Source organism: Anas acuta, chromosome 23 (assembly GCF_963932015.1).
Source record: "Anas acuta chromosome 23, bAnaAcu1.1, whole genome shotgun sequence".
NCBI classification, from domain to species: Eukaryota; Metazoa; Chordata; class Aves; order Anseriformes; family Anatidae; genus Anas; species Anas acuta.
Genome location: NC_089001.1, coordinates 4,770,146 through 4,786,526, shown reverse-complemented (window position 1 = coordinate 4,786,526; position 16,381 = coordinate 4,770,146). Strand labels below are relative to the sequence as shown.

Here is a 16,381-nt window from a genome sequence, read left to right as displayed (position 1 = left end):
AACAAGCTCAAGTGCAGTGACCTCATTCTGCATGCGGCAGCTTCATGTGTTGCAGTAGATATTTTACTCTTTCTATATTAGAGGTGAAAAGCGTGTATTTAGGGAAGGCACCACGGCGCAAGCCAGCAGGAAGGATGGTGCGGGAGGCAGATTTCCTGATGGAGGTCGTCCTCTTTGTCCGCAGCCTTCTGCCAGCCCAGCCCAATAAATGGGGGAAACTGAGGCAGGCTGGCTCGCAGAGGCCAGGTTTCGACTGCTTTTAGAGCTGTTTGGTGCCAGCTCAGCTCTCGGGGGCACTTTGTGTCAGCAGCATTCGCACGTCCTGCAGGGCTGGAGCCAGATCCCGCGCCAAAGCCCGGCTCCTCCACCCTCTGCGGCTCCGGCAGGGCTCGTGCTGCACCAGCTTCAGAGACACCCCATTGCCCATCACTCCTGCTTCCAAAATAAATAGGTTCATCATCACACTTGCTCCATCCGGCCAAGAGGAGCTACTCCTATGGAAAAAACAACCTCCGGCACGGCCAGTGCCACTGTCCTGCGCTCAACGGAGAGGCTGTGGGTCTGGCACCACTTCCAGAGTGACTTTTTGCATCCAAGCCATTCACAAGACGCTGCCAGCCTCTACCACCTGCTCTGCTCTCCCTGCCTTGGCCCCGGCTGCCGCAGCCCTCTGTAGTTAAAAAATAAAAACAAAACCCGAAAAAATACCCTGGTATTGCATGGATCCTTCCAGCGAGCAGTGGGGTTTACAGCCTCCGCCACGGCACCATCAGGCACGGCTGGCTGCGATGCTAATGCACTGCGATTCCGCCGCGTGGAGTAATGGACATTGCAGCACGAAATTAACGGTGCATCTGCTCCTCGCTGCAGACGCCGGAGAGAGTGGGCTGTAATTTCGTCTCCGATCCCCCAAATAATGTTTGTTGTCGTGCTGTAATCTTGGCAATCAATGTAACAGCTGAACAGATCGTTTCGGCTGAAATATTTGCTAAACACACTAAGACCTTGAAACCACACCTCAGCGTGTGCGTATTGTGTATGGAATTACATACTGAACTAAATAAGGACTGGATGGGGGAGAAATGGGAAGAGTTGCCAGCCAATTAAAACGCAAAAACAACAACAACGAAAAGAAAACCCTGCCGTGTTTATCTCCAGCACCTTTCACCAGCAACATCTTACTGCTTCTAAACCAGAAAAAAAAAAAAACAAAGCTTTGAGCAGGGAGCATTTCAAGCACGCCACCATGCACGACGTATCAACTCAAATGTATATGCAAGGCTTTTAGAAGTGGAATTTAATGGTCACAGAAATCAATTGGCCAAACCAGCTGTACACATATTAACCTCTCAACGTCCCCCTGACTGAGCGCCGCTTTCACTCATACAGCTATAAATAGGCGAAGCCACAAAATGTTTTTATTTGGGGAATTTAGCGAGAGTTGCTTTTTTATTTCTCTTTTTTATCCTGCTCGGGAGCTGAACGCAGCAGACCTAGCGAAGACAAAGCCTGAAAGACCAGGTCAAATTCACGGCCACGCTACCAAGCAGCTGCACGCCCTTCTGCAAGCCGCGGCACGCCAGCGTTTCCGTGCTTTCCCTTCAGCAGCTGTGTTTATTTTGAAGGAAGCTCTCTGAAATAAAGATCGTGTCTTCTTCTGTGTGCCTACAGCAGCTACGCCGCAGGACCCTGGCTTTGGCTGGGGTCTGCAGGCACTGATGTCTGTAAGTACGTGGGGCTCGCCAATGCCACGGTCACCGCAGTGCCCAAGAGTACCACTGAAATACCACGAGGTCTCTGGGGACACGAGAGAAAAGCTGGTCCTTTTTGGCCAAATTCTTGTGCTCCCAGAACGTTGATTTCCTCCAGCGCTGCGAAGCGTTTGTATAAATTAGCGCAGCCGTCAGGAATTCATCACGTTTGGCAGGTGCGGGGTGAGCTCAAACTTGTGATGGCCACATCCATTACAGCGCCGAGCGATTTATCAACAACTGATCGACACAAAGAGGGCGCACAGAACCTTTCACTCCAGTAATCAATATCAAGGACTCACGAGGGCAGGCCCACCACCTCCATCGCCACCTCCCCATGAGCACAGCTCGTTCAGGGACCCCCAAGGCTTTGCCCTGCCCAAAAGCATCTCCCCAAAAGTGGACCTTGGTGGCACGGTCAGGAGACCTGAAACCACCGGGGGAATAAATCCATCTCGTGGACCTGCTCAAGGCAGCAGGGACCCTTTCAGCCTTAACACTGCTATCATGGTGTAAGTATCCCATGCAAAACCCTTGATCACCTTAATGTAATGATTAAATGGGGGAAGTGAGGAGATCAGAGGTGCTATGGATGGAATCAGGAGCTGGGGCCGTGGATAGGAGCGGTCAGTCCTGCTTTGCCCCAAGCACATCTCGCAGCCTCTCTGATCTCAGCTGCCATTGGGGTTCGGATCTCCTTGGGGTGCTTTGGAGACAGCACAATTGCAAGCCTGGGGTGCCAAGATACGGCAGCAGAAGGAACAAAACGATTTCAGCAAGCAGCCCTTTAATCCTCTCAGCCCTGCCAGATCACAGCTGCTGAGTCCCAGCACTCTCGACTTGGCCTTAAAACAGAGAGCTTGGGGTCGCTGCGCACCTCTGCAGTGACCTGTCAGCTCGATTGCTTGGCTGGGACACCCCGTCCATCTCTAAGCATCTCGTTCAATGGGGTTTCGACCATCTGCACTGCGCAGGGACCAGCATCTTGCCCGGGCTGCGAATTTGGCTCGGATAAAACCAGCAGTAGCCAGCGAGCAAAGCCAACGGCAGCGGGCAAGGGCACGGCTCGAAGCCAGGAGAGCCCCACGGCACGAGCAGCACCTCCACCGCGGTCACCCCACGAGCTCCTCTTGGGGGCAGGAAGGCGAGGGAACCGCTCTGCACGTCTCCATCACGCAGCAGGCTCGGATCTGGCGGCAGGAGCCAACCTGCCTTGTCTGGATCCCGCACGAAGGCGCTGCCAACCTGCCGAGGGGCTGCCAGCGCTCCCAGCCTTGGCAGCAATCCCAAGGTGGAGAAGCGACAGGCTTTTCCCTAGAGGCACCGAGCAGACAAAAGAAACACCACAGTCCTTACGAGCCCATGCCAGGGGACACGTGTCTCTGACAAGTCCCCATCCCGGTGCACGCTCCCTAGGGAAAAGGTACCCGACCTCGCGCACAGGCACCGCAGCAGGGCTCGTGGAAGCCACATGTGCCAAACATGGAAAGGAAAAAAAAAACAACATTGTTTCCCTTTAAAAAAAAATTAATTTTGTCATTTTCCGCACATTTGCTAATTACTCATCAGCTTTTCTAATGAAGGTGCTGTGCTGGGCACCGGGAGACCAAGGGACTTTCTGCTGAAATCAAACGTTGAGTAAGTGCTGCGTTTACCAAGGGAAGGCAGCTTCAAAGCTTTCCCTTCCACTTAGATTTTAAGCACTTCTACAAAAGAGCATTGATTTTGGGTTAAATTGACTGATTTTATTCATAGCTGGTTCATACGGTGTATTCAAAAGACAAATTGTACGAGACTGCAAGCTATGGATCAGCTCTGATAATTCAGAGTCCTCTTTCCTCTTTTTTTTCCCCCCTTTTTTTTTTTTTTTGTTCTAAATATTTTCCATGCTTATAATTTGCTATTATTTGGCCCCTGCTTGGACAGAAAAGGCATTTTCACAGTATGGGAGCCTCTCTTTGAAGGGAGGGTATTATATTTTAATGCCAATTACAACAGAAGTAAGAATCAGACATCCCTGCAACTCTTCAGAGCTCCTGCATAGCAAATAGCTTATCTGGGGAGGGGATGCGTGTTTTGTTCACATACATTATATTTATGCAGATAGTTTATTGACTCCAATTTAGTTGAAATATATAATAAACATGTGTATCAAGCACTAAACACTTGTGACAAAGATCAGCTCTAATCCCCCAGGTGCAGTGCTGGAGCTGTTAAGAGAAGTGCTGTGTGACTACTCGTCAGATGCACAACACGCCAGGAATGTTTAAGGCTACTGCACATTAGGCACAACTCAGAAATCCCAGCTGGGAAGCTGCTGGGTGCCCTTGGATGTGCACAAAGGTTTCTCCCATGATCAGCATCGGGTCACCATAAGTGTCCCCAAATCACCCAAGGCACGGACACGACACCCTAACCCCACACCAACCCTGGCGCAAGGCTGGGCAGCCCAAGCTCCGTGACTCAGTTTCCCCAGACTGAAAAAAAAATAAAAATGGGATATGCTAAAAGCTCCCAGAGAGAGGAATTCAAGAGGGAAATGTTTACAGAATGCACCTGAGGTTATAGGAGACAGGCAGCCGAATTAACATCCACGTCATCGTCACAACCCCATTAACTTGGGTTACGTGACGTGGTTCCGTGCAGCAGCACCCATCCACCCCTGCAGGACTCATGGTTGTAACCACAGGGGAAAAACCTCAACTATCAGACTGCTTTCCCCCGAGACCAAGGGTTTGGTGACCCCAAAGCGCTTCCTGCATTGAACCCACTCAATTGTTTCGAGGAAGGGGAAGAAAAGAACAACTTGAAAAAACGCTGAAGCACGAAAACATGCAGAGCACTCAGTTCAAAGGCCTGCCTCAGAGTTTCCTTCTGTTTTATTTAAACCCTTTGGGAACATATTTAAATGGAGGAAATCAAAACAAAACAGTGGGGTTTTCTGCAGGAGGGGACGAGCTTTGTGTGTCTTTTCCTACCTTTTTCTTTTAAAAGGAACTTTTCCATCCAGCAAACGAGCAGGAGAAAAACAAAAAAAAAAAAAGTGATACTCACACCAAGCTCTGCTCGATGCATAGAAAAATAATAATAAATAAATAAGAGGAGAAGGAGCACATCGATCCGTGCATATAATGAGAGCCTGGCAGTGATGAGCTGAGGGGGATGCAGGACAAACCAGCACCGAGGAACAGGGCAGGGAGCAGGACCTGGCACTGGGTCTGCAGCGCCCAGGAATTGGGAAGGGCTGGGAAACCCAGCTGAGCATCCACAATGAACTTATTCATGTCACAGCCCAAACACGGAGGCTTGGAGAGAGGGGAAAAGGGCACAGACTGCGGAGCGCGAGGTCAGGAACGCTTCTCCTTTAGCTGAATTTAATGCTGATTTGATATTAGTGAAGTGGATGCCTTATAAAAAACATCTCTTAAGTATCCCAAGAATAATTAGATCGCCTGCAGCCATGCACAGCCCCAAACCAAGGCTGGTGCCCACACCAGCCCAAGAACATAGAATCACAGAATACCCCAAGTTGGAAGGGACCCATAAGGATCATCTCATAACATCCCACAGCAATGTGGGTGCCAGCCTGCAAATTGCCCCCAGCTCAGGGAGGCAAAGGTAAACCCAAACGTTTGGGCACCAAAAGGACCCTACAGTGTCCAGGGAGCCCAATAAAGCATTAAGAAGCCTGACAGCACACTGGAGCTCAGCCACTTGGAAAGTAGGTGGAAACGGACCACGCTAAGAGCATCTACGCTGTCTTTTTGTCACCAGGCTCAACCCTGGAGCATCCTCTCTCCCCACACAGGTCACAGCCAGTTTTCGGCACCCCTCGGCACCCACTGTCACAGGCGGTGGGCACGCAAGGCGCAGATGCCAGGCACGTCTCAGAAGCCGGCTCCTCTGTTATCGTTTCAGGGCATCAGATGCCACTAATTGATACACGGTAATACTCTCATTTACTCAGCAGCAAGCTGAAGCGTTGATAATTGATGGATTGGTTTGCCTTTGATGATTTGCAAAATTAAAAGCCCCAACCCTGCAAGATGCTGAGAACCCCCCCTGACAGCCTGCAAACTCTCGAGCCTCCCCGGCCACCAGCAGGCAGGAAAGGCACTCAGGACCAGGCAGGATTGGGCTTTAATTCAACAGCCCCCGTGACCGTGTGCATCTGTACCTATTAACACAGATATAATTGTGGGTTTATATTTTATCAGCACCAGCTGAAATGAAATTAGGAGGAAGGAGTCCTCGTGGTCCTCCAGGAACCGGCTACACCTCCAGCCCCCGAGGGCTTCTACTTATGGGGGAGGGCAAATAGCGAGCACTAATTTCAGCAAGACCTCTCTCTCTGCTCTTTCTGATAAAAGGGTTTGCTGAAGAAGCCACAAAGCCAAGGGGACTGCAGGCAATGCATTGCACGACAGCAGTCCTTGCAGAGCCCTCCTCTCCCACCCAGTTTTGTTACCCTTTTCCAAGCTTTATTGCAGCCCAGCATCCCTAGGAGGCAGCTTGGAGCACACCAAGCGAAGCACACACAGAGCTGTCTCACGAGCCCAGACGCGGAGCATTTCTCTTCCAGCACATTCAACAAGCTGAACATTTAGCTAGAGCGACGGGGAGAATATCTGGCCAGGCTGACATTAATTGAGACCGGATTTCTCCCAAGATTTTTACAGATTTCTGACTCAGCTCTGCCCCGACGCTGCCCACACGCCAGCCCCGTTGATGTGCGGGGCCAGGCAGACGTATGCTGGAAGGATGACAGTCGCATGGCTCCTCTCAGACTCGGGCTGTCAGTCAATCCATACCCTCTCTCGATATATTATTGCTTCTCCAGCAATGACTCCCCCATTTGCAAGCGATGATTAGCGCTCTAATCTTGGCATAATTACTCCTGCCTTTCAATTTAAAAAAAAAAAAAAAAAAAAAAAGAAAAGACAAAGCGGAAGAGCGGCGAGGAGTCGATCTCCCACCGTCACGCCACGCTTTGGGAGCCAGCTGCCTGCAGGACGAGCCGCAATGACAGCCCAAGTGCTCGTGAGCAATGTCACGAGGAGCCACCTGCACGCATCCAGCTCATTACGCCCCACCAGCTCCCGGCACCGTGGCTCAGCGGGTTTTAAGATGCAGCAAGGTCACTGCCGGTGAGGTTCTGCCGCTCACGTCCCAGCGTTTGTTCTAGCTCGTTTCTATCTAGGTTCTCCTCTCAGTGCCATTAAATTATGGAAATTTAAGCCTCCTGCGTTCTGGGCACAGCAGACAGATCGCCAGCCAGGATGCCTGCCAGGACCACGGGCTGGCTGCACCTCCTGAGCAGCTTTAATTATCTCTCCCTCTTCCTAACGGGGGGAGGTCGGAGCTCAGGTGAGTGCTCCTTGCTCTCCTCTATTTGATTCAATTCTACGGCTCATGAAATATGCTCCTGCTTCGTTCGAAGGACAAATGAAATGAAACAGCCTCTTGGAAGGAGACAAATGGAGGATATGGGCGCAGACATCACTCAGGGGACTTTGGGGAAGTCAGGTGGTGCTTTGGAAAGGTACCCAAGGAATTAATCCAGGAAGGAAAGTAACAGGGGAATAAGTCAATTAACTGGCTGAAGCACACAGCGACTGCAAGGCTACTGCAGAAAGCATCCTGGAGAGGCTGGAAGGCAGCCTGGGGCAGAGGGAGCACCACCTTGTCAAGACAGAGGCTGCAAGGTGGATTTGCCCTGCATATAGCAGGGATGTGGATCTGGAACACCTCCAGCAGCAACTAAAAGACTTCCGTCTTCAAGGCCTTACAAGTAGCTGCTGCAGGATAACAGGGACCTCTATGGGGTCCAAAAATCAGCTGGGCACCTAGCAGCACGGGTCGAGGGGGAAGCCAAACGAAATTTGGCAGAGAGGTGAGGGAACAGGTGGAGTATCTTCAGGGCAGCTGCTGTGAGCAGCATCACCCACGTGAGTCTTCCATAAGGGTTAAGTGAGGGCCACCATCAAGGAGCCATTACCAACTGGTGGCCAACTTGGCCAACTCAAGTCCCCAGAGAGCCCTGGAGGCGCTGGACTTACCCTGGGGCCAGAAGAGGGCCACGAAGGGTTCACCTCCAACAACAGCAGCTCTCGCCAGATATTTTAGCGAAGACCACTTTAACTCTCCTCTGTTTGTTCTTCGAGGTTATCCACGGCCCCAGCAGGGGCTGCAGAGGACGTCGATCTGAAGCTCCGACTAAAGCCGGAGGTAATTAAATACAAGGGGCCTCCCATTGTCAGCGTTGTGGCTCTGTTTTGGCAGCCAGCTCCAGCAGAGCAGAAGAGGGAAGATTTGATTTTAATCACACAGATTTCAGGTTTTATTTTGCTCATTAAAATTTCTGATAAGGATTTAGGCTGACATTATGCAGTATTTTGGAAGAGGATATGTGGCAGTGGGGGGGATGGCGAGGGCTGCATTTCCTCGTGATGAGATCTCTCTGCCTCCCCACGCCAGACGCAAGGATATGAGCAGGTGTTACTTCAAAGGGAAAGGATTTGGGGGAAGCAGGGGGCAGGACGGCATCGTCCACACCAAATCAAGGATCTGAGCACCTCGGATTATGCAGAAAAAAGGTCCCAAGCCTGAGAAGAGGTAAGGGGAGGGAGGGCCCTGCCCCATTTCAGAGCCACCTCCCAGAAGTCACGGATCAGATGCTCTCAAAATGCATTTTTAGGGCCCTGTAAGAGGGAGGTGGAAGTTTTACCCACACAGGGTCAGCTGCAAACAGGACGATGGCATCTGATCACGAAGACATGACCAAAGAGACCTGTCCTGAGACTCCAAAGGGGCCCCATCCTCTGAGCTCCATCCCTTTGCAAAAGGAGCAGCATCCAACACGTATGGGGGGAGAAAACCTCCTTATCCCACTTCCACCCCCTCCCAGAAACAGAAGATGTGGGGCAAAACCATCTCGCCTTCTTTCCAAAGGAGCATTTCCCCTTGATTACACACCTTAACCACCCAGGGCCAAGATTTTGTCGGGCACAGCCTCCCACCCGCAGGAGCAGCACCTCTGCTCCTCGCCACCTGCTCGTGCCCAGCAGCCGCTTTGCTTCTTGATTAGAAACCGGCAAATTCGGGCAATTTGCCTCCTATTTCTTCAGCTAGCTTTGTACGAATACTACTTTAACACCTACTAAGCATTATTCATACAGAACAAGATGTCTGCGGCACGAAAATCACCTGAGCGAGAGGATGAATTAGCAAATGGCCAAGCATTTGGATTTGTACTCATAAACTTGGAAGCGTTGTGAAGCAGGATGGATTTCTCTGTCCCCAGAGGATGTGTTCTTCTCTCAAAAAGCCTTAAGCCAACCGAGTTCCATAATGTGATTTGTGCAGAATGGGAAATGAGCTTGCAACCACGCTCCCCTGTTTGCTCTCCGCCTGTGCACCCCCGACCTAGAGGCCGGGTGGGGGATTTTGGAAAGAGCAGAAATCTGAGAAATACATTAAAATGAAACCGGTGAAACACGCAGTAATTGCCACCGAATCAAGGGCAGCCAGGACTACAATGCAGAGCGACAAAGGCAACAGGTATTCAGCCAAACATTTCAAGCGTATCCGAAGGGCTGGTGCCAGCAGAGCATCACAGAGGTTCCCGGTGTCTCCACACCAGCACCCAGAGCAGCGAGCTGCCAGTGCAGGAGGGATTTCACAGGCGTGGCAGTGCCAGGAGCCATCGCTTTTGCCAATGCCCCCACTTCCACCTCCCCTCGGTCCTGACCGCGCCATGGCTGTGCGCAAGGCACCGTAATTACCATGCTCAAATGAAGAAGTTATGCGAGGAGAATCATTCATGTATGTTTAACTTTTCCTAATGGGAAGCAGTGGGAGCATCCTGAGTGCAGCTCGCTCTCGGGGGGCCAGCAGAAAAGCAAAAAACCCACCCCAGGCCACGCTATGGGAGCTGCTCAGCAGAAGGCACTAACCATAACGCACGACTGCCCAGCACCGCACGGCTCCTTCCCCTGTGCCGCCACTGCTGGCACCTGTCCCCCACCCTCCCAACACTTGGAAAGGAAGGAAAAACCCAGGATAAGGCCTGGGGTGGGAGCCCAGCTCCCCACGACGTGGCACAGCCACGAGGGAGCAATGTGCAGCCCGTGCCCAGAGTCCTTAGCAGGACATCGGTGTCACCACGAGGCCACCACCCTGCAGTGAGGGCACCTCCTCCCGGGCGTTGCGACTCATCTATTAGATCTCTCCTCTCCTCTCTTCCCCCACCTGCCACCGTCTTTATAAATATATATATTATTTTTTCAGCCATAGGGAAAAGAAAGGAAAGGAAATCTCTCCACCACAATAGCATGTCAGGCTCCTATCATTTTCAAACCCTCCTCTCCCCTCCCTTTCCACTCTCCTTACTTAGCGGAGAATTTTCCTTCATTAAAATTAAGCCTCATTTCAGGCTCATCTTCTTTTCTCTCTCTCCTTTTCTCCAAATTGAATGGAACGTGATCTCCATCAACCTGGCCTCCCCGTCCCTCCCCTCCCTCCTCCTCTCGCTTTCATACCCAAACCTTCCTCACCATGAGGAAATTATCGTGCCAGCCGTCCTCCCTCTCCTCTCACCACTCCACCGCGGGCAAATCAGCCCCACCAAAGACGACTTTCTTTCTTCCAGGAGCCTGCACGAGTTTCTCTCCCCTCTCCCCCCAACACTTACCGCTTTCAGCTCATTCTCTTTAATTGGGAGGTATTTTCTCCCACATAATGGGACGAGACTTTCTCCCCTCCTCATTTCCTCACCACCGTTTCCACCTGGTTTATTTTTACCTGGTTTAATACAGCCTGCTTGCTCCCCTGCAAGCCAGCTGGAGCAGATCTGGGGGACCACTTCCATTAACCTACACCCTGCTAGAGAATCCCAATACCAGGCGAGCCCTTGTGCCCCATGAAAGGCAACCCGGTGTTATTAGTGGGGTTTTCTCCCCGCTCCAGCTAACGCACGGCTCCGCAGGGCATTTCCCAGCTGCAACTCTGCCTTCAGAGACAGCCTAGGGACAAGAGTGAGGTTTCCAGATCCCAGCAAGAAAACAGAGGTTACAGGACAGCCCCTGCCACCCTGGCTGCATTTACAAGGTGATTTTACACCAGGCATGAGCCACCCCAACACAAGACACGCTCCCCAAAGGCGGCTGGTGCTCAGTGGGAACGGCCTTCCTCTTCTCCCTCCCTCCCTCCCTCTCCCCAGCACCATATTCTCACCTCCGCTCAAGCTTTCCTCCACCAAAAACGTATTTAACATTCTCTGATGCTCAAGGCCAGCCAGCTCGTTAGCTCTGCTACACCTGGATCAGGATCTGGAGACAAATTGCTGCTTCATTATAGGAGCTGAGGCTCTAATCCATTTTTTTCAGGCTGTTTAACTTGTAAGGACAACAGATGGATACAGGGCTGCATAATGCAGGCTCCTTAAGATCCATCACACAGTCTTGGAAGTGCAAAAACACAAGGCTGAGGAATGTGAAACTAGAGCGGATCTCACAGCGGTCACCTTAAATTAGGCACAAGGAGAAAATGTGCCAAGACTACAACTGGACCAAAACCGCCAACTTGTTTTGCTGAAGATTAGAGGAAAAACAAACTTTTTTTCTCCTCTACAACCCACAGTCGTCTTAGACGTATTTGCTTCTCTCCCTCTCTTGTGAAAAAGAACAAGCAAAAAGCCCAGTAAAAAAAAATTAGTTAAGAAATTCCACTTTATTTTAGTTACAAAGGGGCAGCGGTACAAAAGCCATGCTCCTTGAGGCCACTGCCTGAAAATCATTGGGCTTTGCTTTCTGATTTCTCACACACACAACTGAAAGCCCTGACCTATAGAAAAACTTTCAGCAAATACGTTCATTTTGCTCAAAAAGACTTTCTGACAGCGGCAGAAAGAAACACAACATAAAAACCCTATTCTAGCTTAGAAAACATCCAGCGCGTTCTTCCTTTCAGCACGCACCACAGACAGGCACTGAACCCAATCAGCGGAGATTTCAGGAAGGCTCCTGCTCCCTGATCCTGTTAAAAGCAAAAGTTTGGGAAGGCTCCGAGCGAGCAACGTGCCTGCTGCCCCTGCCAGGCATGTGCCATGAGCCCCCGAGACACGCAGGTGGCTGTCCTGGTGCCGTGGTTGCCACACGTGCGCTGAGACGGTGCCAGGTGGTCACTGCTGGTGACACGGTGACACTGTGACACAGCCAGGTGGGTGCTCACCCCCGTTCCTCCCCGTAAAGCAGAGCCCAGCAAGACGGGCAGTGCAGGCTGCAAAGTATGAGATTGGGGAGAGGCTGAATTTCTGAATCACCAGCTGCCGAGAGGCTTTTTCGCTCCTCCATCAGCTTAACTGCTACCTACCGCCATCAGAAGGTGACTACCGACGACCTGGGAGCGCTCATTTTCCCCCTCTGAACACAATTGTTTAGATGACAAGCCCGGGAATGCTGCAATTTCCTCAGGTCTTCAAACACTTAATTCATCTCGGAGGTGATACCCAAACGTGAGGCTGGCTTTACCCCGGCACCTCCCGCTCCAAGCGAGCCCAGGGGCTCCCGAAGCACAAGGCAGCACTCATCCTGCACGCATCCCTTTGCTGCAGGGAGATCTGCACCCTCAGGGGACAGCTCCGGTGCTGCCCCACGAGCACAGGGTGCCAGCGAGCTTTGGCTAAGATGCTGTTCACACAGGGAGGGACAAGCAGCCTTTCCAAAGCCAGCACGGCCCCACCTTTGCAGAGCAAACCCTGGAAACCTTCCCCGATGCGCTTTGGGGATTTGCCCAGACAATGGCAGGACGCAGCTCCCACACTGCCTACCCGGGGGCAGGCAGATGAATGAGGCACAAGGCCGGCTATTTACCGCGCACAACAAAGCTCGCTCGGCATTTGTTCACGTTTCCCATTTCTTGGACTCTCTCCTGGTCCCTCTCGCAGCTTGGAGGCAATAACTTGCCTTCTTATCTGACCCAGAAGGACAGCCAGCTGTCAGCACACAAACATGGCCTTTGTTTATCCTTAAATGAAAGCTCAGTTAATTAAAACCAGAAATCACTTTCCCTTATCTGCAGCCTCTGGCCTGTGTGCGGCGGGCAGGAGGCTTCCCAGCGCGCTCGGCCCCGGGGCTGCAGACAAGGGCCCTGACACGCCGTGCCGATAACCCTGCCGCTGCCTGGAGCATCCTCCTCGGGGCTGGGAACGTGTGGGGCAGCCAGGAGCTGCTGGGTGGGATAACGCCGCTCACTGCCTTCCCCTCAGCTGCAGAGCCAAGGGATTCTGATTTTGGATTGTGTGCAGTAAGCATCGTGGTGTTGGAGATTTGGTTTGGGGTGCTGAAAAGGGGAGCGCTCCCTGGGGCTCTGCAGGGCTGGCACCACGGCATCCTACACAACCACAGCACACCGATCCCATATCCCACCCCACAGCCTTCCATGGGCTTCGCTCTGCCCCAAAGAGCTCGCCCTCACCTTACACCAGCCGCCTCTCGCCCAGCTGGCTGCAGCAAAAGCCCCCTGGCAGGGGGGAGCTGCTGCCACGGCGGCTCGGCGCGTGCTGGAAGCCCTCGCCAGCAGCAATCAGGGTGATGCAAGGCAGCAGCTTGATAGAGTGCCTGTTCTGCATGCTGAAAATTGAAAGTGATCGACTTCCACCTTGCGCGGGAGGCAGAGAAAATCACATTCAACTCATTGAGAGGCTTCAACAGCAGAAAGATTGATCAACTTGATGAGAAGTGACTCTCTCGCGCTCTCTGCCATCCTCTCGCCCCCCCCTGCTCTCCTGTTGATAGCAGTTTCGGTGCAAACAAGGCAGGCGAGGAGCAGGAGAGGAGCCCACTTGTTGCTAGTGGGGGCTGCAGCACCCCGAGGTGATGCTGTGGGCACCCAGCCTGGGGACAGGGCTGTCCTGGCTGGCTGGGAGCATCTCACAGAGGTCACCCCTGAGTCTTGGGATGGGCAGGGCACTGGTTTGGGCAGCGACAGCTCCCGAATAACTCCAAGCCGTGGTCCAAGAGGGTCTCCAAAGGAGAGCGATGCATCCCACAGCGCACCTAGATGGTCCCAAGAGCAGAGTTACCCCCCTGTCATTACACTCCAGCCCTGCCTATGTCACCTGAGCACTCCCAAAGCAGACAATGAGGGTGTTTTCCACCCCAGGGGCAGCTCCTCGCCAAACAGGTGGGAAATGGTTCAAGCAGGGCGTGTCAAAGCTAGACCAAAGCGCAAAGCTTGCTTGGTGACCAACACGATCACACCTGGGTGTCAAAGAAGGAGCAGCAAAGGGCTGCATCCCGCTGGGGAGATGGGGAGGGTGCTGGGGGGGACCAGCATCACCTCCCTGCCTCCTGTGGACTCGCTGCCCCCCCAGAAGCCGCCCCCTCCCTTCCCTTCCGCCGTGCCCGGCACTCGTCACTTTGCCATTTACACGTGTCACACCAAAAATCTCTCTCATTAAGTGGAAATTGAATTCCGTTAATTAAAGCAAAAGAAATCAATTAACCTTATCAGCAAACAGGAGCCATTTGAAATGGAATAAGGCAAAGGCTTCTCTCTCCTGCTTACCCCCAAAGCCTTCCCCGGATGCTCGGAGCCGTGCCGTGGGCTGCGCATCAGCAGCGGATTGTGCGTGCCAGCGGGGGGACTGCAGAAGGTGGGGAACTGCTGACGAGCAGAGTCGGAGAGGAAAGGGATTTCAAAGCAATTAACACCCCCAAGATTTACCATCAGGTTGACAAGCTCTCAGAGTAGCCATCACTCAAACATAAGGATTCAATTAACTTTTTTTCCCTCTCCCCCCCCCAACTCCCCCGGTAGCTTTGCACCGAGCAGCAGAACGACTCCGGTGAGAGTGGAAGATTTAAAATCAGGCAGAACGGGGTTATTTTAAAGGAGATAAAAGCATCGTTTCTGTGTCCTCCCCCCCTCAAGCCGCCAACGTTTGTGTTTTTTTTTTTTCTTCCTTTTCTGTATGCCTCGTTGGAACAGCTGAAGAAACGCAGCCATCTTCCAACTACCCCTGGATACTTTTATGGACTCATTTTCTTTTAAATCCTGCAGAGCCTGACCCTGAGAAGTGGGAAGGCAGGGGGAGGCCCGGCAGGCTGCGATGCTCCATGATCATTGCTGGAGCAGCTCTGGCACGGGAACCAGCACCGGCTCTGCACCGCCACCCATCCCCAGGAAAAGTGGCAGTGGTGTGGGACTGGGGACGCAGGATGCACCCCTGGAACACGATGAGGACCAAAAACCAACACGTTGTGTGGGTTTTTTTGGGTGGGCCAGGCTTCAATTCCCATCTCCCCATCCAAGGGGACCTCTGCAAAGGTCCCCATGGGAACCAGGAGGGCTCCCCACCGCTTCCCACCTGCAGGGATGCTCCATGGAGGGGCTGCCAACCTCCCGGCCCCACTCCTGAAGGCATCCTGCAGATGGAGCAGGGGGAGCAGGGGGCTCTTCCACCCCAGGCAGACAATCTCAGCTCTTTGCAGCTTCAGCTTGTCCCTGGGGGCAGATGTCCCTGCCCAGCTGTGCTCTGGCCAATCTTCCCTACCTCCAAGAGCCTCTGCTGAAGGAGTCCTTTAATATCTCAGTCTCTCTATGCAATAAAAACATCACAATAATAATAGCTCCTGCTGAGCACCCTTAATCTGTGGAGATCCAGGCACTTTAAGAAAGGAGCAAAGCAATTACATTGAGGGGACAGAGGAGAAAAGAACCCGGACACTGGGATTTGCACAAGGAAATCAGCAACCTGAGCAGCACACACCCCGATTGCTCAAACCTCCCCCCAAAACTGAGCTGCAGCCACACTTACAGCCCAAAAAGTGCCGGGCTACAGAGCCAGAGCAGTGCCCAGGGTGGATTTTAAGAGCTGGAAAAGGTTTTCATGCTGCTCTCAGGACCTCATCCACTACCCCCTTCCTTTCAGGGAGGGAAAAGAGGCAGAGGTGAGCCCCAGACTCACCCCACAAGTGTGGGGCCACCCACCTCCACCACCCCAACCCATCCTCTCCTGGCACCATCCTGCCACCGAGGGAAGGTGCCCCGAGGGTGCTCAGCTCAAAGAAACCTTTCAATGACTCACAAACCCCAGCATTGTCCCCCCACCCCCAGGCCATGTGCAGACAACCCCGCTAACTTGGGCCCCAGCTTTCTAAATAAACCCTCTGAGACCTTTTACCTCGTGCTGCGCAGGCACAGAGGCTTCTTTGTCCTCCCAAAGTGCCAGCTGGGTGCCAAGACCCTCAGTCAGCGCCAAGGAGCTGGGCAGCCCCAAAACATCCCCCTCCTGCAGGCTCACCCCACATCTCCTGCTCCTCCCGCCCCCCTTAAATAGCACCCAGCAGCCATCCCTTCAGCAGCCGTGAGCTGCTAATTAACGGAGACATGCAGCTGGGTGAATTAATGCACAAGGAGGCTCAGCCCAGCATTTAGCAGGCACACACACGCACTTTCTGCCTTCCCTCCTGCAGGTGGGCAAAACCCACTTTGTCCTACCTGGTGCTCAGGCAGGGACAACAGCCACAGCCCTACAGCCACTGGTTTTGGCAGCAGAGCCCTGAAAATCTCTGCTCAACCATGGATTGGGTGGGTTTGTGCAAAACCTGAGCCCAAGGATGAAAGGA

At 52.7% G+C, this 16,381-nt stretch overlaps 1 protein-coding gene and 1 long non-coding RNA gene across 8 annotated transcripts in view; both read right to left on the bottom strand.

Moving 5' to 3' along the window:
• OPCML (opioid binding protein/cell adhesion molecule like) overlaps positions 1–16,381 on the bottom strand; it is a 324,198-nt gene that overhangs the window by 220,391 nt on the left and 87,426 nt on the right. Inside the window, exon 1 of one of the 7 annotated variants that reach the window (XM_068659189.1) lies at positions 10,986–11,040. The exons of the other annotated variants lie outside the window; for them this stretch is intronic. Coding sequence (XP_068515290.1) covers positions 10,986–11,025 — 40 coding nt within the window. The 5' untranslated portion in view covers positions 11,026–11,040. Of the gene's footprint in view, positions 1–10,985; positions 11,041–16,381 lie in introns of those variants that run through there. 7 annotated transcript variants of the gene reach the window in all.
• On the bottom strand, positions 11,515–16,058 carry LOC137843659 (uncharacterized). The gene is made up of 3 exons (XR_011089607.1): positions 15,937–16,058; positions 14,319–14,417; positions 11,515–13,807 (listed from the first exon to the last, which is right to left on the bottom strand). It is a non-coding gene; the product is annotated as an uncharacterized lncRNA (long non-coding RNA).